Here is a 27664-nt window from a genome sequence, read left to right as displayed (position 1 = left end):
CAGGTGTCCTCCTCCCTTTCTTGGATATAATCTCAGAAAGTGTGCTAAAGTATTCATAAGATGCTCACTGTACAGATCCTGTCAGAATGAACAAGTTAATGTCTTCAATCAGCCGAGAGATCTCAACCAATTAATTGTGGGTCAGTCTACCCTCAGAAGCACAAGCAGAGTTTCTGTTTAATGTAGTAGGTGTTAGGTGCACATGCTAGATATTTATGCTGATTCTCTGAAAACTGACTCCTGACCATTTGTTTCGTATTACCTTACTCCCCAACCAGGAAGACTACTGTTCCCATCTCTGCCTGGATCTCTCTAAGTACATTCTGAACGCCCCTATCTGAGGAAAGGAAATGAAAAAGGCAGGAAAAGGAAAAAGGGAGAAAGAACTTGAGGACAGGGAGGAAAGGAAAAGCCAGTTGATTAGCTATAAGATGTAGGGATAAGACCAAGATAACTTCTGGATTAGATAGGGAAATTCCAGAAACAACAACAGGATATACACAATTAGCCTCATACAAAAAATTTAGGGCACAAAAGATATTATAGGTCACTGACGAAAACAGTTTCAGGGCCTTCTTCCCATCTTTCCCCCCAGCCATTCTGGAGCATGAAAGTACACTAGAGTTTTGGTTTTAATTTCTCTGGGGCCTAGGAGAACCACCCTGGTTATCCTGCAGCTTCCGTGCAGAGGCCTAGCAAGCAGTAAACAATGTTTGTGCAGAAAATGTGGAGAAATATGGACTACAAAATGTCTGAGCTGTGTTTTGGAGCAACCATGTGATACAGCATAGCAGTCCCTGAAGAAAGCTAGTAAGAAGTGGTCTGAGAATACATTATTACCTGACCTAATACCAAATTTGCAACTTAGGTGAATAGGTTGTGAGTCAGGTGTAAGCCTAGGTCATTACTTTAAAGTTTCTTTTCGATTGGATCAGAGGCACAAAGGTGTACCTTAAGGACTTTTTTATTTTTTAGGAAAAAATTTTCTTCATCTTTCCTGAAGTCTTATAAAACATGAACAATTATTGGAGCCTGTCATTTCAAATCATATTTAAGCAGCTTTTATGTTCCCAATAGGAGCTATTCTAGTCTATGGACTAACTAGAAATTTAAGCAATTCATTTAAATGGTATTGAGTATCCAGTGGACAGTAACAGCTCCTGTTCCAATCTAACAGTTAGCAATTTTCAGTTATACATGTATCTTTTTTTCAGCTCCATCAAATGGTGATTTTCGTGATATAAATATGTTTCTAGCATGAAGGGTTATATTTAATAAAGTTTTTCTGTCTGCCACAGTGTGTGACAAATAATAAAAATTAACATAGCTGCTTTTTTCAAAATACCCAAATCCATAGTCCCATGCTATGAAATAACACTTTGCAAAAATCCTTAAGAAAACTTTTGTTCTCCCTACGTGAATCTACACACACAGCACAGACCACTGTTTCAGTGTATCAGAGTAAAACACTGACAGGCTGCATTTCTTAAAACTTTTTAAAACAGATGATGTCAACTGCTCCTGCTAGTGGCAGAAGTGAAATTTCTTGATGTAATTGTTGATATGACATTGTCTATAAACAATAGATATACAAAAGAAAGATAGATGTGAGACAAGAAGGTGGAAATGTGGTTATGTGCACAGGATCTTCTTGAGGCTTCTCCCACCTACTGTGCAAATCACAGGCTGGGGATATGGCAGTATATAAGTCACAGGACTATAAAAGTTTGTACTAAAATTGGTAGAATTCAGCAGTTTTGATAAGAGCCATACAGTGTGATTCCAGCAGCAGGAACACTGGTCTATAAGGTGGAAAGGGCTTTTGTTCACTGTTTTGACCAAGAGGTTCATGTAACAGCCCCAAAAGGGATTGATCTCAGGTCCATGCTCCTAAAACTGCATAGCAAATAATGTGAATCCACTACCTTGGCACAAGAGATGATGATGTCAGCTTTATGCAGGTGTGTTTGGGGATTTCATCTGAAGAGATTCAACAAATCCGGAGTCAAACCAACACAAGAGAACCTGTCATCCTTCTCTCCAGTCTTCTAGAAAACACAGTTTTCACTGGTAGATTTGTACTTTGTAGACATGAACATTTAGGAATTCATCTTTGTCACTGAATCTTTGTGCACTGAAAAGAAGTGTTTACAGTGCAAACACTTTGTAGCCTTGATTACCCAGCAGCATTGTGAATAGCTTTACACTGCTAATAAAAAAGTATGCTGATGCCAGAGTTGAATTTGAAATTCTTTTGCTTTGAATCTCATAGCCCTTCATGCTGTGAATAACTGCTTTACTAACAAGCCACAGGTGAACACTTCAGGAGTGGATAAAGCTGTGATCCTGGGGATGGTTTTGTGGCATTATACATTCACCCTACAGGGCACTGCATCTGTTGTATAATTAGCTGTTCTTTTTTATAAATAGCCCCAAAGTATGACAGGCTGGTTTAACAGAAAGGCGGAGGAAGAGAAAATATTAATGAGAAGTAATGAGGTGGCATTAAGTAGTTAGTATGGACAAAATATGAACATGTAAGCTGTGTCATTGAAGTAAGCCCTGCTTAAAAGAAAAACAGGATGGGAACCTTAGAATCTAAATTCCTCTCTTCTTTTACAGAACAGGCAGCACCCAGGAGAGCTTCCCCAATTTGTTCTGCCAAAGTGCATCAGCACTGCTCTGGAGGCCTTTAAGAGTGGAAAAATATTTTTTTCCCTCTCTCTGCTCCCCAAAGCCATTCGGTTTCTGGCTGTCTGTTAAGGCTTCCAACCAAGGTGCTAAACCATATCAATTGCAATGGCAATGATTTTTTCCTCCCTTTTTGTGGACGTCTGCCCACCAGGAACTGGACTGAGACCAGCAGCTCATTTTGCATTGGCTGCTTAGCAGTCCTCAGATGGTATGGTATCTGATCACTGCTAACCTGGGCCAGAATCAAATGGGTGACCCAGGGGTTTAAAGCCTTGGTATCCTATCAGCAATCCCACTGAGCTGGCCCTGAGTTGCAAACTGCTTGAATAGAGAACGTCCGCCTTTCACTGAAATGAATGTCAGCATTGATTTTAATGGGAGTTTTCTATTGCCCAAATTAGTAATGTTAAGGACAGATAAGCGACTGAGGGAAGATTGACAGCTGAGACAATGCCAAATAGAGCGGGAGCTGTAACTGTGTCCTTTTCACGCTGATGTTTTTTCTAAACATGTTGCAGCCTCCCTTTTTGGAATGCAATGTTGTAGCCTCCCTCCGTGGTATGCAAAGACTCATAGAGTGGGTGTTTGCTGAGCATGGTTAAAGGAGCATTTGTTTTTAATCCAGAAAAAACAGAAAACATTCCTTTGGATCTAGGTGTTTTTCAAGTACTGCAGAGATGACAGGAATCTGCTGTTCCAGAGTGCCCAAAAGGACTCCTTTTTAACTGTTACGTTTTCCTCAGTCCATGCTGCAGTCATCTGTGGCATTCTACAAACAGTTTTCTAATGTTGGTGAGATGTTGTTCTTTGTCACTATTGCTCATTGTTCCTGGAATTGTTTCAGTTCCTTTCAGGTGTGGATGCCTGGTGCAAAATGTGCAGTGAAGGAGGCCTCCCCTCAGAAATGCAAGACCTGGAACTGGCCATCCATCATCATCAGACCCTGTATGAACAAGTAACACAGGCCTACACAGAGGTATGTGCTTCCCAGAGAAGAATGTGAGTATCCGTTAAGTGATAACAGATATTTGACTGCATTTTGGAGCTTAGCTTTTCTAAATGAGGTAAGTTCTGCTTCAAAAATGGAGTCAAATCTAATCCTGGGCTGTAGGAGGTGGCTCCTAGCAATCTGCTTGTAAGGGCACAACAGGACAATCTGGGCAACAAACCCCATACAGAAATGAATCCAGAATTAGCGTTGGCACGCCAAAGAAGAGCCACTTCATTGCCTTTGCTGAACAGGGAACTCCTTTAAGCCCCCAGTAGCTTTACTGCTGTTGCTTTCCTTCTGTGAATAAGTTCTGGCTCTAGCACAGGTATGCTAATGTGAACAGAGGATGCCAAAAGCTTTTTCCTTCAATATACAAAGTCACAGAGATGTCAGGTCCTCATTACAATAAATGCTGCAAGAGACTGTGCATTAGATAGAATCATAGAATCTAGAATCATTTAGGTTGGAAAGGACCCTGAAGATTATTGACTCCAAACATTAACCTAACGCTACCAAATCCGCAACTAAACCGTGTGCCTAAGCACCACGTCAGATGTATTTGCATATACTGTTGTCAAATATCTCAGACCTAAATAGGGTATGTGGTTTTTTTCCTTTAAAAGAGGGTGCCAAGGATTCTAAGACTAAAACATATTCTCTGGCATTTTGTTAAAAAACCCATAAAATTCTTCACTTGCTTTTTCCCCCATCCAGACTGTAGCATGAAATAAAAGCTACTGACAAACAGCTGACATTCACTGCATCTGACTGCAGGCCAGGGTCTGTGTTCAGTCCACTTTATTTTGCAAGAGGGCTGCAGGACCTCCCTGGCATCTGGGAGGAGTCCTTTTAGGAATGAGGCTAGTCTAGATGTTCACCTCAGGCATGGGCCAACCTGCAATTTACCCTGGGGGTGGGAAGCCATGTACCTTATCCGTTCTATTCTATTCTGTTATTCAGGTCTCCAGGACTCAAGCTTGTTGGAAAGTAATGCATAGATCACCTGAATGCTTCGGTTTAGTTGTATTTTTCATTTCCCTGTACTCTGCTGTGCTTGACTGTCTTTCTGGGTATCAAGGGATTTTGCTCCTTGCAGGGTTTTCCAAGCTGAACAGGATGACTGTGCTAGTGCTTGGTATACTTACTAGGTTACCAAGTGAAGCCTCCAGAACAGAACATAACAACTCTCCTCCATGCTCAGCCCTTGCTTTGGTCATCACGTTCTTGGAAGAATCTATAGTATAAAACAGAAGAGAAAAGGATTTGCTAATCTAGGCTTGGTGGTAGGCACTCACGCATACTCAGTGAAGTTATGCAGATACCTTGATGATTAATGTAAGGAATGTTAGATAGAAATCTCTTATTTTTCGAACACCTACAAGAATTTGGGAGCTAGTCAATTAGAATGAGCAAGTCTGGGTTGCAATCACAAAGGGCAATTCCTTATTCAGTACTCAGGCTTCTCAGGAACAGCGGGTTGTGTGAGGAAACACACAGTCCTGTTTTTTTGATTGCATTTAAAAATTATTTCTAAAACCTAAGTCAAATTGGGATTAAATAAAAAATAATAATGTTTGAAACTGGCATTTTGTTTATCAACCCGAATCTTAGCTTTTGTGAAATGAAAATTCACGTAAAACTCATTACCAAAAGCAACCTTTAACATGCATATTGCTTTTGCTGATGCTTCCTCAGAAAGCTATAACTTGTCACAGCTGTTTAAAACATTTCTGTATTGTTTTACTAGTAAGTACATTTTTAAACAGTATGTAGAATTGCCAGAAAGGTTACAGTCTGTTATTTCAGAAATGTTCATCCCTTTTCCCACAGCTACATGGTGAGCTGAAAAGCCTGGATTAGACTTGGGAGTCCTGCCTCCTATCCACATGCCTATTTCTACAATCTAGATAATGCGCTTTGCCCATAGAAAATAAAGTTTCTTCCCTCAGAGCTCTCTATGGTGGGATGAAAATTGTAGCTTTTTCTTTCCTTTCTTTTCCTGCAGAGTCATTGAAAATCTCTGTTTCTATTTCTATAATTCTAAAAGATTTGGAATAGAATGAACATTCCTTAAAATAACCATTTAATATGGATATTTAATAGGATATTAATTAACATTTAACAGGCTATACGGGCCTGTTCTGTTACAGTGTATAACAAAGCAGTTCAGATTCACTCCAGGAACCTAAGAAGACACACCCAAAGAATCTTGGGGACACTCTTGTTTTCCATCGTGCCATGGTTGTAGCCATAATTATTTGCCTTTTTTCCTTTATTGCACTTGACTGAAGCTCAGAAATAGCGGAGGCAGAGATCGTGGGCCTGATATGCAATCCGTAACCAAGCAATCCTGTCCTGCGCTAAGCTGAGCTGCTGACAGAACAGGCTGCTGCCTTCTGAGAAACAAGTGGTGCTCTTGCTTTTACTTTGGGTAGAACTGTGCTGGAGGGAGGAGATACAGGAGATGTATGCCTTTGGCAGATTCCACTCTTGGAAAAAGAGTTCCTCTAGATGTCTCTAGCCAGGGTGTGTTCATGTTGCTCCACCAGTGTTTCTAGTGGATGAAAAGCAGGAGACAAATTTGGAACACCCCTACTGAGGACTGTACTGATTTGGTAAAGATAAGGAGGGAGAGAGAGAGAGAAAGGTTTTCTCCAGTCAGGCTTGAGCCTGGTTAATGGTAAGAGCATCTTGTTCACTGTGACTTGATTAACTGCACTTTACTGTCTGTTCCCAGAGGCATGATATATTTGCTTTAAAGACCAATTTTTTTTTTCCTAGTGCAAATTGTAGCAGTTTCACAGATGGCACCATAAGTCTAGTCACTTGCAAGGCTTTGGAGGTCTTTCTGACCCACTATATAGGATATCTACAGTTTTAAACTTATTTCCTAGCTATGTATACAGCATCCATGGAGATTATTCCACTAACACACCAAAATCTATTTTTTGGTTCACCCAAGTTCACATGACTTCTTACAGAAGCATTTGCATACTGCCCACACTAGCCCTTTTCCTACCATGAAGCCAAAATACAGGAATATTACCATATGACAGGAGTGTATATGTGTGTTGTGTCAGATGGTGAGTTAAACCTTCCCAGAAAGACCAGCAGCAATTCGGTACTTTTCAAAATAAGTGACAGACGGTCAAACTTGCTTTCACAAATGCGGCACTTGCACTTACACCTTACAGGGACTGCAAGTCATGCTGGGTGCAGGTCCATTCAGTTTAAGACTTTTGCAATACTTCTTAAAAATATATTGTAAGTGAGACATAAGTGAAGTGGTGCAACTAAGCTGGGTTGTTGATGCTTGTCTCCTTCACAGTCCTTGAAAAATTCAGAAGATTCACATGAAAAGAGATTTGGCGATTTATTTTTGCAGTTTTAAGGAGAACATGGAAATGACTGAAAGAGCACAGTAGGTAGCTTCTCCATTTGTGAAGCTGTTCCTTTCCTTTCTGAAATCTGTTCATTGGTGAACTCTGAGAGCACAAACCTTCTGTGCCCATTGATTGGGAATGCAGTAATATTCACAATAAAAATACTTTCAGAAAAGAAACTTTTTAAGCCAAAGAATTTCAGAGCTGCAGAAGATATGAAATCCTGGAATATGTATGTAATCCTTGAGAATACTGAGTACTACTGGTTACCTGGCTGTCACTGTGCTCCTTGCCATATATTTACTCCCGCATGATGGGACAAGCATGTAAATTGGAGAGGAACACTTCTAGTAGCCTCTGACTTGTGTTAACAGTTATTAGCAGGACAACACAAGCACTTGAAGTCTGGCATTTATCTCTGGCTGCGCAGAGAATAAGTGGACGGCTATGCCCATTAGGGAAAAATCAGAACTTGCCATCTCTGAGGCTTTTTAGACAGACAACAGGAACAAATTATCATTCAATAAATAAAAGCCTAAATCCTGTAGAAGAAAAAGGAGTAAGAGAGAATGCAGAAGTGTACTCGCTCTTTCTCTTACACCACAAATCTGGGAGAACATTGTCCTGTCTCAGCTTTGGATGAAGCAGGCGCATGCAAGCTGTTGCCTTTGAAACAATCTTTTTGTTCTGCATTGCTCCTACCACTGATACTTTTTATTTTAAAGTCCTCGTTGGCCGAATTTACCCACTAGTCAGCTCTGGAAAAGCACTTTTTTTGTAAGACAACTGAATTTAGTCTGGTGTTTTGATCAGTTGTTATTAGCATACAGAATCTTTCACCCAAGGATCTGACCCCTCAAAATGGAAGAATTGTAGGATTATACCTCTGGGAGGCAAAAACTAATGTGCAGGGCCTGCAGCTGGGAGAGAGAAGGCATAGGTACGAGTAGGTCTATATTATGGCACAGAGTTTCCAGGAAAGTTGTCCTGAGTAAAGCATGTCTGTCATATTGTTTGTGCAATCACATATCTCTTGCTGGTAAACTTTTGAACCTTTATTGTTAGTCCTGATTCTGCTGTGATTTCGATCAGTGTAAATCAGCAGAGACTATACTAAAAGCATCGTAACACCACCCAGGGACAGATTCAGACCAACTGTAAGCCCAAAGGCCAGTAACAGGAATATAGTGAATTCACACAGTGAATTTAGCCTGTGCAAAGAGTGAGTTCCTGATCTAATAAACTGCTTCTAAGTGTGTGCATAGCCTTGGTTTCCTGTTCAGAGTGATTAAATTGTTGCTGATTATCTTCCCACAGATAAAATAGGATGTAGTATGCCTTGTCTCCTTCCCTGTCTAGAAGCTGCTTCTTCCTGCCTAGCAGCTATTGCCACCTCCATAATGTTGCCAAGGTAACACCTGTGCCTCAGTGTTTCCTCCTAAAATGCTGCCTCATATCGCCACAATCCACTCCTGTTGGCAAGTACAATTGTTCCCTCTGTGACCCCAGCAGGCTCCAGCACGTGCAAATTGTTCCAGCTGGTCTTCAGCAGCAACTGAATTTGCGTATGGAAAGCCACTCCCTATGGACTCTCCAGTTATTTCCTGCTCTAATTCCAAATTGCCCTGAATATTTAAAAAATCTCCAAGGATCTGCCTAAGCCCACCTAATAGTCACATAATATAATGAGATTTGACTGCCACTTTTGCCAGTATAAATCTCAAAGGCTCTCTTGATTTCTCTGAAACTGCACCAGATACACGCTGCTACAACAGACTGGGACGTGGCATGGCTTGCCAAAAGACACAGGTTTTGCTATTAAAGGATATTTGCTACATTTGAACAAGCAACTTATAATACAGAAATAAATGAAACTCTGAAGTCATTGAGATGTGTTTTAACTTTGACTGATAATGTTCAAAATTTAAACTGGATGAAAAACATACATTAAGCCATTCTCTAGCAAGGTTGGAGATTGTGATTGCATAGAAATAAAAACGCTTTTCCGAAAATTTTGTCATTTTCACTGCAGTTGGTTTCAGAGGAAAAAGAGAAAAGTGGGCTTGAAAGAGGAGAGAGATTCTAATTGTGTCCTCATTTACCATTTCTGTTGAACAAAATATTTTAACTTTGCAATCTGCAACTGAAAAATATTTCAAAAAGCCATTTTTAGAGAACCAGTGCATGCACACACTTGTTAATAGCAGTTTGGTTTTTATGGTTCCATTTTTCATTTTGCCCCTGCAATATGAAAATGCTTCAGGAATGTTCCAGGAAAAAATCTAGCATTAAAAAACCTGGCATTCTAGGTTTCTTTTAATGCCCAAATGCCTTTGCATCTGCAAATGTGTTTTAATTTGCTCAAAAAAGGTTACATGTGTGCAGAGGGCTTTGCATTTGGCAACAAACTTTGTAGCCCATTGAAAATGGAGACTGTAGGTCCCTCTGAGCTGTTCCTGGGGAAAAGATTCACTGTCATATACTAATTTAGTTTTCACTGCCACCGAATGAAATACAGAATCGGAATGTCACACTTCTCAACATATATACATACTTAGTAATCCTACGAAGAAAGGACTCTCCCTTATCATACAGAATATGAATGACTCTGCCATCTGTGGTTTTCTTAATGCCATCTCCTCGCAAAAATAGGCCCGCTATTGCAAATGCCACCTGTCATCAGCTAGTATATGTCAAGAATTTTCAGTGCCCGAACGTCAGAACGTAATATAGTCTTGGGATCTCTGTCTCTATGTATGCAGTCCCAGCAGTGCAGTGTTTGTGCTCCTGCTGAGTGACACGGCAGGCCCACTAGGAAGCGAAGGCAAGTGCTGAATGTGTAAGTATAAGTCAAAAAGAGACGTTATGAGGTCTTTCTTCCGTTTTGACTAAAATAAGGAAAACGCACAGGGGAAAAAGAATCAGCTAGACTGCTCTCTGTCAGCTGTTGGATGTTTAAGTATCAGTGCAGTGAAGTAGACCTGTTTCTTCACTCAGGTGAGCCAGGATGGAAAAGCCTTGTTGGATGTCCTACAGCGTCCCTTGAGCCCTGGGAATTCTGAATCCCTCACTGCTACTGCAAACTACTCCAAGGCTGTTCACCAGGTGTTGGATGTGGTACATGAAGTCCTGCATCACCAGCGGCGCCTAGAGAGCATCTGGCAACACAGAAAGGTCCGGCTACATCAAAGGCTGCAGCTCTGCGTTTTCCAGCAGGATGTTCAACAGGTAATATCGTTACTAAAGGAGATAAAGAATGGTCCGTCCTTTTCAGCCATAAAGGTTGTTTGGTGAGTCATCTAGAGGATATTGCCATAACCAAGATCTCACATGCAGCTCTATCTGTGCTAGAAATATGCTAAAATCCTAATGCGCCTTTTAGTACCTCTCGGTTTCATGTTGGAAATCATCAATCAGTACATTGATTATTGATCAGTCCATTCCCCACAAGAATATGACACTATTTTCAATGGTTAATTTTTCGCAAGTGAGCTATTAGCTGTAGGTACTCTACTGTTCTTGAGAAAGTGGTGTTTAACAGAAAAAAGAATTTCAAGTGTAAAAAGCAATTGAACTGTGGTGTATTTCACCTTCCTATGTGGAAACAATACAGATACAGACCTTTTAGTGGTGGTGTTTACATGATCTTTGCATTATTACCGCTAACGGAGTCCACACACCTGTGCTATGAGTTTGCTGCCTCAAATGAACTGCACACCCCAAATTGCAGAGCCCACCTCATGGAAATACAGTTTATATGGTACAGGCTCACCTCTGAGAACTCAGGCTCCAGGTGAATAACTTTTCTCTCCCAAAGAAATCCATTTGAATACCAGGACAGCAGTGTAACTGACAGTAAGTATGAGATGTCATGTCTGTAGTTGCCAAATATGCAAGCATAATCAACAGATGTTACAGGACTCTGCTCATTCAGGATGGTGTGGTTTGTTTAAGGGCCCTATTACAGCCAGAAGCAGATGTTGGTGGCAATATAGTACTTGCTTTAAATGAAGAGGCTAAATGCTCTAATCATGTTTATGGAGCATTCTAATGTCCCTGGGGTTCTTTATGTCATTGTCTTCCTCCAAGTGAAAAATGAGGTGGAGATGGAGCGACAAAGCTGTCACATGCAAAATAGACATGAACCAGCAAGGACAGGAGACAAGCAACTTTTATTCAACATGCAAATTTGTGGTCCTGTTAGTGCCATAGTTGAAGTGCACCAGCACAGACAGAACTGCAGCTGTAGATATCCTTTGCAAATATGTATGACCATTTCTTTGGCAGTTTTGAAAAGTTTGCCAGAATTTCTGTCTGCTCACTTTTTCCTATAAAACCACACAAATATTCATGCCATATATATAATTAAAACTGGGATTGAATGTAACAGATGCTTAATTTAAGCAACTTCACTTTCGTAACGTGTCAGCAAACATACTGCATGGTAATGAAATTCGTAAGCTATGTATTAAATAGAGCATGTACTTGGAATTCAGTTAGAATGCTCTCTGCAAACTATATGAAGTTAATACAATTTTGGGGTTAAAATCTCAAAAATCAAGGGCTGTAAATTCTGGTTGTTATGCTTTTTCCAGTTGCAGTATGTAACGTCAATAAGAATCCACATTATCTTAGGTATTCTTCATCCCCTAGGGTGATTTCCACTTTTGTTCAATCTTTCCAACGCAAACTTTCTCTCTTACATTTTCTGAAATCAGTAGAAGTGTTTATGAGGTTCATTCATGAAACCAATTCAGACCTTTACTTCGCACATATGCAAGGCAATGAGGCTATGTTACTGGTTTTCAAAAGTCTTTTGTATGTACTGTGACTTTTGGTGAGAGGAAAAGAAACAAGCGGTAAGAGCCACTGGAGTACAACCACTTTAGAGAGCATCACTCTGTGTGAGTTCTGTTGGCAGCAATCTTTCCAAATTCTTCTCTTAATGGGTAGTTATTATCTGGGAAGCAACAACTTAATGACAGACATGTTTCTGTCCTAGCACATACTTACTGGAGGCATCTCTTTGTCCTACTTAGAAAGTAGAGAGGAAGAGATGAATCATTCTGTTAACTAAACATCTGTACTATTCAAGATAAATGCTTTGTAACTCATAAATGAAATTATCAGCTAAACAGAATTATGATGTGTAGATTCCATGAGAAAGAGGAAGATATCTGAGTATGTTGATGGGGTTTTTTTTGAAAATTATCACCTCCCATATATATGTTGTGCAATTTCTATTATGCTTATTTTGTTGAATGCCCATCAGTTGGCAGGTGAAGCTGTCTACCTGTATGTTGTCATTAATCATAAGTAACATTTATCTATAATACTTTGTTGCCTTGTCAAAATTTAATAACCTTTAACTAAGTTCTTTCTGGTTCAAGTCTAAAAAGAAAAGATGTGGGAGAGCAAATCCTGACAGGAGAACCCTGTGTTTATTAGACTTCTCTGTCTTCTAGACAAGTAATGATACAGTGTACTTTCTCTAAGGAAGATGCTCCTCTTCCCTTTCCACCCAGCTCAAAATTAAGCATGTTCTCACTGATGCAGTTTTCCCTATCAGGATGTCCCATGGCTCGCCCTCTCCAGCTGTTGGCCAGTGCAGTAAGAATTCTGGTGAAAGATGATCTCTGTGTCAGAACTTACACTCCCTCGCTTGTTCCTCTGTACCTTTCTTTTCATGTCAGCTGTTCTGTATCAATCTTGCCTTAAAAGCAGATGTGAATAGGGACAGGTTTTGTGGTGTTGCATGTTCTTAATACAGACTCCAGGGTTATTTTCATCATCTCAGTCCGACATTAATGGCATTAACAGCTTTTGGTAAAGACACATCTCCAAGAAGAGATTCTTATGAATCTTGAGAGATCAATTATTCGTCACCTAACTAATCTAGTTAGTCTTGCCAGAGGGATCAAGTATTTAGGCCTGCAATATCAAGTGTTATAGAGAGGTCTTGCAAAACTGGTTAGCTGGATGAAGACTTTATGTAGGCCAAGTGTGTGTCTTTTGGACTGGATTTAAGGGTTAAGCTGTGTTAAACAGGGCTCGTTCATATCGTTCCTGGTGTATTCTGCACCATTTGCAAGGCCAGTCTACATGCTGTTTGCATTACTGGCAGGTCAGGGCTATGTTCTCAGATAGTTTCACACTGTCAAGGAAATCCTTTTGATTCTAGCTGGGTTTCAGTTTGAACTGCACAAAACCTGAAAACATTGAAAATGATGGATTAAAAGAAACAAAAGTAATTCTTATTCTGAGATAGAAAGTCAGGCATCCTTACAGTCATGTCATGACCAAAATACAAGTTATGCTGTAGAAAAACAAATGTTTAAACACTGTGGATTGCCAAGTTACAATATTAATTGTAAGAAATGTTATGCTATAAAATGTCATTAGGAGCAATCACTACCTCACACCATCAGACATTTTACAAGATTATTTGCTATTACATCTATGTATTAATGCAATTACATCAATTAGCACATGTGAACAAAGGTAAATAATGGTGTGCTAAGGACAATGAGTTATGAATATATAGCATTTTAAGGAAGGAAAGAAAATAAATGGTGTGAAACTGCATTTGCAGCCTTCACAGGAAATGGAGCACCATTCACACAAAAGGGACAACAGTTAAGACAATTTGTGAGCTGTTATGAGGCTCTACGCAGGCAGGAACTGACAAGGAACTCTTTTAACACCAAGAGTATTTAGGATCATTACAAAAATGTTGAGTTGCCAAGTGTGTAAAATACTTCAGTGCTTCAGTTGTTTTTTAGAAGTTCTCTATTGTTTCAGATAGGGAAGAGCTGCACTGTTTGATCCTTTTAGAACACAGCTGTGGGAGGAGGTGCTGAGATTCTGTCCTGCAAGAGAGGAAAAAAAATCCCTTTGACATTCATACTGATATTCCGTAATCACTGCAGATGCTTCAGCCCATTTTTGGTAGTTTTTCCTTTTTACCCCTCTCTGCTCTGGGTCTCCCCCTTCTGCAGACTATTTACAAGCAAATTAACACCATTTCCATTTCTGTTGAGATTTGAAATTGTTCTTATGTTGTCTCCAGTTTGCACTGCTTTCCACTGTTACATCCTGATTTACTCTGTCTGCCTCTGCATGCATCTCTCCACTTCAATATGATCTCTTTGCCCCCATGAACAGCAACACTGTGAAACAGCAAGGGTAACATAAGTGTTGTACCATGAGCAGATGTTACCAAGCAGCCTTAGAAATAGCTGAAGTAAGTTTATAATGCTGTTCTTCCTGCCATTGCCTCCCCCATCCCCTTTGTTTCATATGGGCAAGAATTTTGTCTGAATTCTCTCACTTCATAAACTCATTCAAGTGAAGTCGTAAAGCCTGGAGCATACCTATTAAAGTAGAAGCAAAATGGAGACCCATCAGATGCATTACTGAAATGGTCTGTGCAAGCCTTGAACTTGGTATTTTAAAGCACTTTTGTGGCAGAATAGTCAAACTGCTACTCTTATTCTGCAGGCTTCATTCCTTCTCACGAAAATTCTCAGTCTTTCCATCATTTCCATACATACACACCAACACAGCCTGACACAGGCAGCCTTTTTCTCCACAGATTCACATGATACTCTCAAGGTCACTGCTCGTGCTGCTTCCTTCTTGCTTCACTTTGGTTGTGATGGTTGCCTGTAAAAGAAGAGCTGGAAAATAAGTGGATGTAGAGGTACTGTGTGTGCTGGTGGAGCTTCTTGGCTGTGTGCAAAGCCTTGAGTTAGCTGGGGTGGCTCTGCATGGCAAAATGGAACAGGTCTCTCATGCCAGCTGAAGACCAGTGGTATACAGCAAGATGACACTAACAAACTCATACTGGCAAGAGGGTATGCACATCCTAAGAAAGCTAGAACTGTTGCCATATCAGCTGTAGTGATATCTCAGATCCTCTTGGTTATTGAAAAGGTCAAGCTAGACCAGTGCCAGGTTCACCTGGATTTCTTTAAATTTGTGGATCTGTGTTCTGTTGGCTTCATGCCCAGATACATTAATGGACATAGCTTTGGTTTCCTGGTGTGGTTATCTGCCTCTGGTGATGGATAAAACGGCCATGTGGCCATACTGATATGATGACATTTACCAGCTGCCATTGTTGTGGGAGACTGCAAAGTATTGCAGAGGAAAGGCTGTCTCTCTTCATAACCAAGCACTTTAACTTGTAATGTGCCTGGCTTTTACTGGATGAGAAAACAGATCAGAGCATGATCCTGACACCACTTGTATGGAAAAATGTCCTGCCAACATCTATCTGTCTCCATACTCTATCTGAAAATACTGAATACTTCATGTGATGCATGTGATCTACGTAGTCCATTTGCAGAAGACTGCTAGGATATTTGAGGCAGTTCATGATTCATTTAGCTTTCACACAAGATTTTAGAGGACTAGGTCTGTATATTCCCCCACACATGCACGCATACACTCAGTTGTTTTGATCACTTCAAGACAATGAAGAGTTCTCCAAAACTCTGTAGTTCTCCAGCTTGTCATAGTTTGTTTCAAAGACAGAAGAAATCAGACTATGTATCTCCTTTTATGCTTTGTTTACAATAATACCTTCACTGGTTCTTGTAAAACAAGAGACTTATTTGTAAACAATAGCTAAGAAAAAAGAACATTATAATCAAGTCAAGATTATATTTACTAGCATGTGACTTCAGCCACAGCACTCTGCAAAAATACATCACATGCTCTGTGCACCATCTGAGCAGATTTAGCCTGTAACTAGCTACCACTGACAGATCAGTAATTAAAACATTACAATTCAAAGCATCCTAGAGAATTTTCACAGCCCCTTTGGTAAATTTATCAAGTAATGAGATGCACTTAATGTTTGTCACTTACATGTTTACATTTTCAAAGTATTACTGCTGTACTTTCTCTGAGCTTAGAAGGTATATGTGACCTTACCAGCCATAACGTTGAAGTATTACTTGATAGTGAGTAGAGGTTCTAACTATGGTGGTATTGGCCCCAAAAATTAATGAAAAAGGAACTCAGGAGTCAATACTGGTGAAACTACTCCGCAACCTTCTCTCAACGGGATGTAACAGGAGACAAAATAACCTTTTGTTATCCCTGACAGATATAAATACCTCTGTTTTCACTAACCCTGTCCTTCCAGCAATTGTTAAGGACAGAGTGTCCACACCTGGTTTATTACCTGATATAAATATCTCACCGCACAATTCTGATTGACCATACAACTTTTACCTCCATAGCTCTAAAGGACTAACTTAATAAGATGTGCATGTGTTTCCAAACCCATGTTATGTCCCTAACAGCCTCTTATTTAGCACTTGTCTGCTTTATTATTTATGCAGTAAAGGATGGTACATTTGTAGTAAAAGGATTTTTTGTTTGTTTGTTTCCATTCATTCTTCATCACAGACCATGCAATAAAACATCTTGGCAACTGCTTCTTTAGAGCAATTTTCATTCCATTCCTTTTGTTCCTGCCAAAGGAACTGGCACATTTTCAGGCGATGTGAGTGCAAGTCTAGGCAATGAAAAGATTTGTGGCCCCACTCATCTTCTGAAGAGGACTAACAACTAACCAGCACTGACACTGATTTGAAAGTTAAGTGGTGGTATATTTGTGCTGATTAGTGTCCTGCAGATATTATGAAATGAATTAATAATGACATGACCATTTAAATAACACAAGGGTTGCTGAATGACTTAGTTGCTTATTTTTGTTAAAAAAGGACTGTCATTACTTAATTTGAACCCACAGTGGCATGGGATAATGCAGAAGTTTCAGATGGTTTCTACTGGCTATATAGGTATCGCTAAACTTCGGTGGCAGCAGAGAGAGTAGTAGAATAAGAGCACCGTGCACAACTATACAATCGCTATTACTCAATGACAAGATTCTGTTGGATTTGCCACACAGGCAGCCATGCTAGGAAGGAGAATATTGCCCACATATTTCTTCAGTTTCTGGTGATTTCATACGGATGTTTCTCTAGTTCCTTTAGCTTGCAAAGACATGGAGCATTTATGGACAGTGTGCTCAGGTTTGTCCAAACCAAACGGTAGAGGGTTCTTGGAAAAAGAGCACAGCTGAAAGAAATAACATGCATTTTTCCTCTTTACCAGTGACTCTGGCATAGAAATCTGCCCTTCGAAGTGCCACAGCATACCTTCCCAAGTGAGGAGTGCAAATACGTGGCATTTCGATATTTGAGCATGTTCAGACAATGGCTGTTGGTATAGGATCTGTGTTTCTGTCCAGGCAGTCACATTTGCACCCTGTAACCAGTGATCAGTGTATGGTATAAGAACACCTCAGAGATGTCTCAGGCTATCAGTCTAAGTAGTTAATTGCCTGAAATACTTCCAACTCACATAGGAGAAAGGGAGCTCTGTTCTAAACTTCCGACAATGCTCTTTAAGTATAGATCAGTATTATCTTGTATATTTTGTGCCAAAGCTCTTCACAAAGAACTATAGCTTTAAATTATTACATTTTCATTTAATGATATTTATTCTGGAATTTCCTTAAAGGTTGCTGATTAACAATACTCTATCCTTTTCATAGTTTGATTTAAAGTGTAACTTGAAATTATCTGGAGACAACCCTTGTGTCTTTCTTCCTCTATAGAGTTATTAAGCCAAGCAGACAATTGTTCTTTGTGCTTTTAAAGAGTCACTGATTAAAAAATAATAATGATCACTTTTTAATTTACACATAGAGCAGTAGTGCTAGGGATATCAAACTTCAGGGGCCAGCTTCAGTTACCAACTGAAGTTTATTTAGCATTGATGTACGAGCAGTGCGAGAACACTTTGATGAGCTCCACAGCTGTCTTGGGAAATAGGATCTGAAGAAATCTGAACCAGCCAGCTTGATCTCTGAACCTATTGAAGTGAGAAGAGGAACTGAAAAAAAAAATAAAAATCCTTTGTGCCCCAAAATGTGGTTTTCTTGTTTAGAGCACTGTCTGTCCTTCAAGATCTAGTCCTTTCAGATGGTCTGTTTTGCTATTTCCTGAACTGCAAATATTTGGATTCTTACTGAGAACTTTGGAACCTCTTAGAAGGCATTCTGAAAACCCTCTGAAATCCTACTGACTCTCTGAAGTTTTGGAGCTACCTCATAGTGGATGAAGAGGACATAATCCTTAGTATGAAGAAATGGAGAAGGTGATATAAAGATACAGTTAGTTCTCTGTAGGTAGATGCAACTATCCATGGTCTGGATTTATCCTGCCTGTCATCAGGAGTGTAACTGAGTCATCCAAGTCAGGAGTGTAATGCATAGTCTCCTTTTATAGTCAACGGAGAGACACTGGCATCTTCAGAGAATTACTCAGTCTGTCTGAGATCTGAATTGTATACTGGATACTTCCCTCTCTTACTGTTGACTGTCAGGGAAATAATGATAAGGTAGGCTCCTCAGACAAGACCTTCAGTTTATTACCTGATGTTGGGTGAGATGTATTAGGATGCAAGAGCCCAGTCCTGGGTGGTGTGGAGCACCTCTAGCCATCGGGCCAGGCCACTCAGTGCCTTTCTGATCCAGGATTCATTTTGCAGCAAACTGCGAGGAAGTCAGTCCTAGGCATATTGCTAAAATTTGCTGTTATGCTTAAGCAGAATCATCCTCCTTATATAGCATATCCTCATTGTCTATTTCTATCCCAGGACTGTTTGCATGTCAGCATCCCTGAAAATACGATGTGTAGTTCATTGTTTCTGAAAGGCATCGTTGGCTCTCATTGTCATGGCAAAGGAGGAGGAAGAATCAGGCTTGTCTGTTACTGATTAGGCCTACAAAAATAGTAGGGCTGCAGTGGTGAAGAAAGAGAAATAAAGTAGAGTTTTCTCCAGAAATATGTATATTTTTTGAAAGCAGTTGCTAGAATGAGTAATCATCACCAAGGACATGGAGAAAAATAAGGTCTTTGAATAAACGTAGGCTGGAATGCCAGAAGGCTTTCTCCCCTGTAACTTTAAGAAGTAACAATAACAGTAGTACTTCCTGCTTACTGTGGTTTCTTTCATCTCAGGATTATGGGTTTTCTAAAAGGTTGATGTTGAGCGACTCACCAAAGGTCACTGAAAGCTTCATGACTAGAGCTCTTCGTGTCAGGATGTCTGATTCACAAATCCCTGCTCTAAACCCTCAAAGTCATTGCTACTCCAGTTTTACCCCTTATGAAAAGGTCTTATAGGATTTACTGGGACTATCTAAAAATGAAATAAGGGTCTGTTATGCTAAGAAATAAATATGCTATTTTGGGCACTGGTTTAGGAGTCAAAAATAGTCATTTTTTTCTACTCCATTTGTTTTCCGTGATCTTTACTCCCAATTATCTCGACACATGGCCTCCCAGCCTTTCCATGGTCCTCCCTGTCACTCAGAGTGATCAATCCTCTTTCATACTGCTTTTGACTGATGGCCAACAAAAGGTATTTTCATTAAAGTAAGAAAAAACCCTAGCCAGACAACAAATAGGGTAATGATAGCCAGTTCCTAAACTATAACAATTTCACTGTGTTTTCCCCCACAGAGCAGTTGCTCAGCCAGCTGGTTACTTTCCCCCCTGTAATGAATTGCACTCATGATTTGAGATTCTTGTGTCTTGCTGGGTAGCAAGGCCCAATTTAGGTTGAGCTGATCTGGCACCATGACCTGTTTCTGTTAGCTGCTCCTCTCCATGGTAGTCATTCCCACTAGCTCTCCTCCTAGCAGCTCTACCTTACTTCGTGCCACAAACTGCTTTTACTAGCTCTGCTCCATACGGCTGGGCTCCGCAGCAGCTCTGCTCTGTTAGCATTTCCTGTTGGCTGTGCCTTGTTTCAGTAGCTGCCCTACCTAACCAACTTGACTGCAGAGTTCTGGTATTTCTGCCTTTGGAAGAGAGCTTGTGCACTATTTAGGACTAAACACAGTGTTTTAGCTCACAGGAGACTTTTAAGCAACTTCTTTTGTTTCATAGTCCTCACAGGGAACTTTTACACAAAGCTTCTTGTTGTTTTTTAAAGTTGTGATCTTTGGATTGTAGTTCTGGAAGCTGTTGCCTAGGCTGGGATGACCCTTCAGGCACATTTAGACAGAGCTGGTTGGCTCAAACTCCTGTATACTATTACAGCTATAAACTTTCTTTTATGTTACGCTATGGTTCCCTTTTAACAAAAATGTCCCTTGAATGTAAAAACAGGCAAAACAAACATATTTCAGGCCTGTCCATTAGTCTTTTACATTTCTCCTCCCTTTGTTTTGATAGTTCTTTACTTGTTGTTTCTTTCCTGCCTTTTGGATTTTTTTTTGATGGGAAGTATGTTGAGGGATGGAGAAAATTACTTTTATTTTTGGCTTCAGCAACATACAAAACATTCTGACCTTGAGACAGTTCCCTTCCCAAATAAGGAGCAAAAGTTGCAGGGGTGGGGGAGAGAACCATGAAATGAAACTTTTAATTTCCCTCTCCCTCCAGCAAAAAGTGACTTTAAACAATTAAAATGTATTTTGGGATGTTGATTCTGCTTGCTTACCTCCTCAGGTTTTCAAAGTGCATGAGGTGTCAGGAAACCAGAAGAGAAGAAAGTTCAGGATGAGGGGATGCCATATTCTGGGAGCCACCAAGCTAGGAGAAAAACATAAGAAAGAAAGTAGTTTCTCATAGAAAACATCAGTTTGGGGGAAACTGAACTTTTCATTAAAAAGGTGCTCTTAGGAGAAGTCCCCAACCACCTCTGCCCCTCACTCTGCCCATGACTTTCACTCCTGGAGTCTTTTAGGTGGCTTCTCTTCACTCTTGAACAGCTCAAGGTTGTTCCTTGCTGAAAGGGCTTTTTCGTAAGTCTCGTTCTGCATTGCAATGCATTTATTATTGCATTGTCTCTATCAGTCTGCCAGGGGACTCGGGGCTCAGCATCCATTTGTTTGCCTCCCAACAAACACCTTCTCATTGCCATTATCCATGGCCTCCTTTGGTGAATCTGTAAGGTCATTGGCCTTTCACCCTTCAAAACCCTCACAGGATCTGTTTCTGCTGTGACATGTAGAAGAAATGAGGCATATGGTTATGGGTAGATTACACAGTGATGCAAACGTCCTGGGCTTTTTATTTTAGCTCTGCTGTGTCTTGCATACTGAATGCCTAGCTCAGCATGGGGTCTGTATGCTACATGCAAAGCTTCTCACACACCACAGCAACTTAGCCCTTTCCCTACTTATTTGCAGTACTGAGCTGTGACTTCTCTGCCCTGGGAGACCATGTGTCAAGCGCAGCTGGTTTGCCTGAGCAGTGATTGATAGACAGGCAATGCAAGCAGAAGAGAAGCTGCAGTGGCCCTACAGCAGGAGAAATGCTGTGGTGCAGGTTTGAATCCCTGGGCAGGACCCAGTAGCAGAGGATCCTTCCCAGAAGGTCAAACACAGCCTTGCACTATATTCCTTTCTCCCTGTGCACAGCCTGACACATAGAGTATCTTAAACTGGGAGTTAAAATGTTTGAGACATCAGGCTATTTATTTAAAAGACAAAGAAGAGATCCTAGAAAAGTCCCTGATGGAGAATAGCCACTCCTGGCATTCAGGGCCCTTCTTTCATCCTTGTTCTTCAACTTCTCCTTCCCCACATGGTTTACACTTCCATATTTTGCCTTTAGTCTCAAATCAGGTCAGTGCCCCATAGGGGAAAGGTTATGCTTTCCTAGGTGTTGGCATGATGCTCAGCCCCAAGGGGCTCTGACCCTGGCAGGGGTGTTTAAGACTACTGCAGCGTTGTACCATCCTGGTGAGTTTTTCTGTTACTGGGATGAGACTATGTACCAAGACCTGTTTGTCCCACTTGGGATTTGTTCTCTTACTAAACCTGTGTGCTGTGATTGTAAGCCTTGATGAACCAGAATGATTAAATCATCCGCTCCCAACAGTAACCTAAAGCAGTGCTTTATTTAATATCCTGGTCAAGAAGCAGTTTTCTCTGTGGTGAAGCAGACAACTCAAGCACAGTGGGGAGTGCCTATATGGGGCCTGGAACATAGTGCTTGCATTAAAGACTACTCTGTTGTAAAGCTCATCCTTGCTTTATCAGTCCTTTCTAATTGTTAATTGCCTTTGAACATCTTGTTTAAACTAGTAACAGTTTAGGTGGATTGATACTATCAAAACGTAGATGGTACTGTCTTAATGTCTAAATTAGGAGAGAAATCTCAGGTTAATACAGTGGTAGCAGTTCCAGACAGTGACCCAGAGCACTGTAATTAGGAGCCAGCCACGCAGGTTGCTCTGACAGAGTTAAAACCAATTGCTCTATTTACATACTTGAGGATAATGTACTTTTCTAAAGAGTTCACGTAGCTCCTTTTTTCTCTGCTGTGTACTTGCTGTATTTCTTGGGAACCTTTTACATTTTGGACAGTCCCAGTGAGAAAAAAATGAAGCAAACATATGCAAGGAAAATAATTCACAAGCCACAAAGGGCCACACTTTTCCTCAGAAACATGAAAATCACTGTGATGCTGTGTTCACAAACATGAAAAATGAACTGTGATGATAGCTGTCATTAGTAACAACAATGTGGAGGTCAACACCTCAGAAGTCTAAATCAGAGCTTCCAATCAGAAATGTAAATCAGCTGGGTCCTGCAGGTGTCTCTACTTACTATCAAGTCTGCAAATGCTGGTTTTCTGTTGGTCTGATGCCAGAGAAGCGAAATAGAGTTACTAGAGGCAGGAGGAAACACAAGATGCTAAATAATTATTTGAGGAATTAAAAAAGCTGCTAGTACACATGGTCACAGCATAGTCTGAGCACTGTTAACTCAGCATACAAGAGCTTTCTAATAATTAGGATATTGTTTCATCTGTTGCTGCATAAGAGCTGTAGAAAGCCCCTACTTCAGTGCACATGAGGAAGAAGCTGGGCTAGATGTTGAACATGCTTAGGTATTGCTCTTCCTGGGAGCTCTAGAACATAAGCTAAAGTGGTGGAAACAACCGTAGTGGAAAATAAAAGGCAGGTTTGCTTAAGCAAAACATCAAGAGTTTTTCAGGTTGTCTTTCCTTCAATGACCACTCTGCCTGGGACAATGTTCTTCCCAGCCACTTGAGCTGTGAGAGACCTGGGATGTTCTTGCAGAAAATTCTGATTATGTCCAAGCAAACAGCCCAGATGGGGGGGAGCCAGATCTAAGACTAGAGGTGGCCCCAGCCCTGACTGGCCCAGCAGTTGCACCCTATAAAACTTATCTGAAAGGACAAATATGGGACAAGAAATGCAGACCTGGGGAAAGCTTATTAGCCTCAGAAGGAGCAAAATCACTAGTGCTGTGGACAGTAACAGCCAAAATCTTCTACATGCCCTAGGTAAGAAAATATTTCTGTATTTCTGAATATTGCAATTGATAAGAGGCTGACAGATCTGATTAGTTGTATTGCTAATTCATCACATTACAGCTAAGTGCCAGGTATAATTCCTGAGTTTTGGAGAAGAGAGTCACAAACAGCAACGCCAGCAGCATAACTACAAAAGAAATAATCTACCTGCCAGCCTTGAGAAGCCTCATGCAGAGCACAGCAGCATCTTTCTATGCTGATGCAGAGCACATTTTCTTGTACAGAAGGAACATGCACAAATGTGGTTATTTATAGCTTCTCCACCCACCCACAGCTTTGAAACTTGCTTTAAAAGAAGTTCAGCATTTAAAGAATACAACAGGTTTTTTAACCTGAAGCTTTTTCTTTTCTTTTTTTTTTTTAATTTCCTTAAAAACAATATCCTGGGAACTTTAGTAACAATCCAGGCATTAAGGAAGAAACATTAGTTCTTCATTTGTCTGTCTATTGTTCTCTTGGAATGTTTTTAGAGAGGCAGTTGCCAAATTTTATCAAGTAAAACATTTAATCAAGAAAACGAAAGATAAGTGGGATACATTTGATGAATGGGAACTTTACCAAAAGAAAGCAATGTTAAGTTGAAAGAAGTTCTTTCTCAGGGTAAGTGAGGCATGTGTATTCCCACTCCCTTTTGGGGAGCTTGCATCCTAGATGACAACATTTTGTGAAGGATCAGGTTGGGGCTGCATGACCTCAGCCAATGCCCAGAGGAAATGGGCAAGTACTGCTCTCAAAATGCCCAGCCTACACCCAGTCAGCTGTGCCAGAGCCCTGAATTGAACGTGCTGTTCCCAAGAGAGAGGCATGACTAAACCCTGCATCTCCCTAATTACTATGGCTGGGATCAGCTCTTTTCTTTACGTGGAGTGAAGTTGGATGGGGCCAGAACACATCATATTCTCACTCTTCTCCAAAGGCATGTCTGTTTTAAACCATCATAATATGTTTATAGATGTGAAGAACTGTACAAGTACATAATAGCCATCTGCAGAAAGCAGAGACAAGGTTATTTTTGCCATATAAGCCTGTGAAAAGGTAAGGAGTTAAGTTGGAGCAGCGGTGTGGGAGACTGTGCACACCTCATCATCACATCAAGTGAGCAGCCACGTTGCTCATTGGAGGGTGGTGTTATCTGGGAGCAGGCAAGAGTATTTGTGACTATTGTACAGGTCTGTAGGTTTACAGTAATGTGAAAGCTCTTGGAGTGAGGTGGGGAATGGAAGAGCAATGCTACTGCAAGCTAAGGGCTGAATTGGCAAGTCACCATGAACTTCTGAGACTCTGCTAGAAAAGTTGAGAACTGTCTTGTTGGTGCTTAGGCCACTGCCATGGGAGATATTTAGGATGTCTTCACTTAGTCATACTGTTAACTTTGGAGCCCTTTCACAACTAACTGGTTTTGAATACTTTTGCAATAGAAGCTGCTAAGAAGGAAGTAGCCAGGAAAAGTTGTTATTCTGTAGTGATTTCCACTGCAGAAGCTGTTGATGAAGAAGGATCCTGCAGCAGGGACTGTCTTGTCTGGACAAACTCCTACAGTCCTGTTTCCAGATGGGCTTGTAGGATATCTGTGGGTGCTAAAAGCAGTGAGGAGTCTGAAGAAGACTATGTGTGTGTATTATTGCGTGTTGAGGACTTTCCTGATGCTATTCTAAATTGGTGGACTCACATGTCTCAGTAGTTGTATAATTTACTCACATGTGTTTGCTAGTATCAGCTGTGCTTTGCAAGGCTGTCCCCGCTGCAAAAAACAGGACATGAATGTTCTGCTTTTGGAAAACTGGTGGGTTTTTTAACTATAGAGGTTAGATTTTTGTTCTTAAAATGAGAAACTGTGCAGAGGTGAAACTTTCACATAATGTCCAGGAAGCTCATAAAAACACCTACAATCTGATTTCATGGGGACTTCTTTTTTGGTTGAAAGTAGACAAGGGAATAAAGGAAGTTTTTTAAATGTTATAATTGGCTCTGCATTTAATTCTCCTCATTTAATTTAGTTGCACTGTGCAGCAAAATACTGATAGGTCTGTAAGGTTGCTTTTCCCTCCAAGGGTAAAAGGGACTGCATGTTTTTTCTTTTTGAAAAGACCTCTTTAATTATGTGGTGGTATTTGGAATAACTACAATTAGAGGGGAAAAGCAGGGAGTGATTAAAAAATCATACTTAATAGCGGCTGCATTAGTTCTCTGGCTTTTGAAAGAGACCCAGGCACAGCTGAGTGCATATATACCACACAGAGGAGTTGTGGTGAAAAGGGAAGGCAAAATGGAGGTGACAAACTTTTGACTGACTTCAGGGAAGATTGTCTATTGTAGCATTTTAAGGGAGATTTTCATTGAGAAAGGATTGAAAAGTATCAAAATTCATTTTTCTTGTCCAGTCCTCAGACTGTGTTAATGAGTGTAGCTCTGTTCACTCAATTCCACCTCTTCGTTAAAAAAAAACCCCAAACAAACAAACAAAAACCCCAAAACCTCGAAACCTTAGATTGCTTGGTTGATGATAGTGGGATACACTGATTAGGTCTCAAGCCAATTTGAAAGAAGTGGCTCTTACGACTGACCATCTGAGCTGAATTACGTACAGAAGAACTTGGTTGGCTCGTTATATTATTTTCTGAAGATTAATTAGTTATTGCCACATGGACAGGTCAAGCTATAGTATTTCAGGATTTATAGCTATATGCTCAGCAATTAGGCATTTATACCACAGTTAATTTGGAGCAGCTTACACCTGATTTTAAAGCCCTGCCTTCGATGGATTGCCTGCTCACTTTTGTACAGCTGCCATGATGTTGTTTAGTATTTATGATATTTCAGTAACTTCCTGTATTAGAAAAGGTTCCTAGAATCCCCAACCAAGTTTGGAGCCACGTATTGCTAGAGGCTGCAAAAACTTAAAGTAAAAGTCCGCTTTTACTCCAAACACTTTCTTTGTCAGCCTTGCTTGTTTTGACTGTAAGTGTGGTTAATGTCATTTTAGAAATGAGAATGGAGTCAGGGAAGTTGAGTCATTTGCTGAACTGCAGTGCTGGGCATTGAACCAAATCACTCAAATTCCAGTCTACTTTTGATACAAAGTCCTTGTTGCCTTTTGCTTATTTCTTATAACTTTTGCATAATTTGACATTCTTAACCAGAGAGTGAACGGAGTAAGGCACTGTTCTCTCCCACTGCTGCTGAACTGCATTAGCAGAGCTGTATCTGCACATTAGGAGTTCACTTACCTGCATTAATCTATGCAGCTTGTAACATGCTGTCATATGAACTACATTTGTTCAGAAGTTGCTAAATGGGAAATAGAATATGGTGTTCAAGCATGTGTCTAGAGGCTTAGATTCTGCTGGATGCATAACTAGCCCCTGCCTATTAACTTTACAAACATGGGGTCTTTGATCCATGTTTACTGAAGTCAGTTGAAACTTTGCTGTGGATTTTAGTGGGAATGAGATCTGAGTTTGAGAGTCAGATTTAGATGTCTCTGAAATTAAAAATAATGTCATGGGAGCCAAAGATGATGTTTCTGGTCTAAACATGAGGTGTGACTCCCTTCTTCAAAAAAATGGTTTTTAAAATACCTTACTATGCTACCAACTTAAAATTATAATGAAGAAAGAAGCAAAAAAGGGAGCTCAGTTTTTATTAGGAGGTAAAAACCACAAATGAGAATGGCTGAGTTTTGTTTTGTGTTCTGTTATAAACCATTAATAATAGCAGGAAGAGCCAGAGGATAAGTTCCTTTGTATTTTGGTGTATTTTCTCAGCTAGACCTTTAGTTGACATTACCCTGCTGTGACAGGGCCAGGGATAGGAGGGAAAAGAAATCTATTTGCAGCAACGATTTGGAATACAACAAAGAAACTATATTTAATTTAAATCAGACCTGGTGTGCATTTTATTCATTAAAGAGGATTAGGATTTATTAAGTCTCCTTGAGTTGTTGTGGGGTTTGGGGGATTTTTGTTTTGTTTTTCTTCTGATTCTCAGTGTTTGTTCTGTCTTCCCTGGTGCTGTTGCTTACACCAAAAGCTCCTGGAGGGCCTTGGTAGCAGGCCAGGAGTTGGGCTGCCCATGCCAGCCTGCACAGAACAACGTTATCCAGAAGCAGATGTAATTCCAATGGATAGAAGTTGACAACCCCACACTGGCTACTGCCTCCACCCAGAGATTCAGTGGTCTTCCTGGCAAATGTGCACTCTTTATCGCTTAGAGGC

General features: G+C 40.4%; 1 protein-coding gene across 2 annotated transcripts in view; it reads left to right on the top strand.

The window, feature by feature from the left end:
• Positions 1-27664, top strand: part of KALRN (kalirin RhoGEF kinase) — a 530063-nt gene that overhangs the window by 249865 nt on the left and 252534 nt on the right. For both annotated transcript variants that reach the window (XM_059820280.1, XM_059820281.1), the window contains exons 8-9: positions 3539-3670; positions 10066-10296. In XM_059820280.1, coding sequence (XP_059676263.1) covers positions 3539-3670; positions 10066-10296 — 363 coding nt within the window. The remainder of the gene's footprint in view (positions 1-3538; positions 3671-10065; positions 10297-27664) is intronic.

The sequence above is a fragment of the Gavia stellata genome, chromosome 8 (assembly GCF_030936135.1).
Source record: "Gavia stellata isolate bGavSte3 chromosome 8, bGavSte3.hap2, whole genome shotgun sequence".
NCBI lineage: Eukaryota > Metazoa > Chordata > Aves > Gaviiformes > Gaviidae > Gavia > Gavia stellata.
This window is presented reverse-complemented; position numbering and strand designations above follow the sequence as displayed.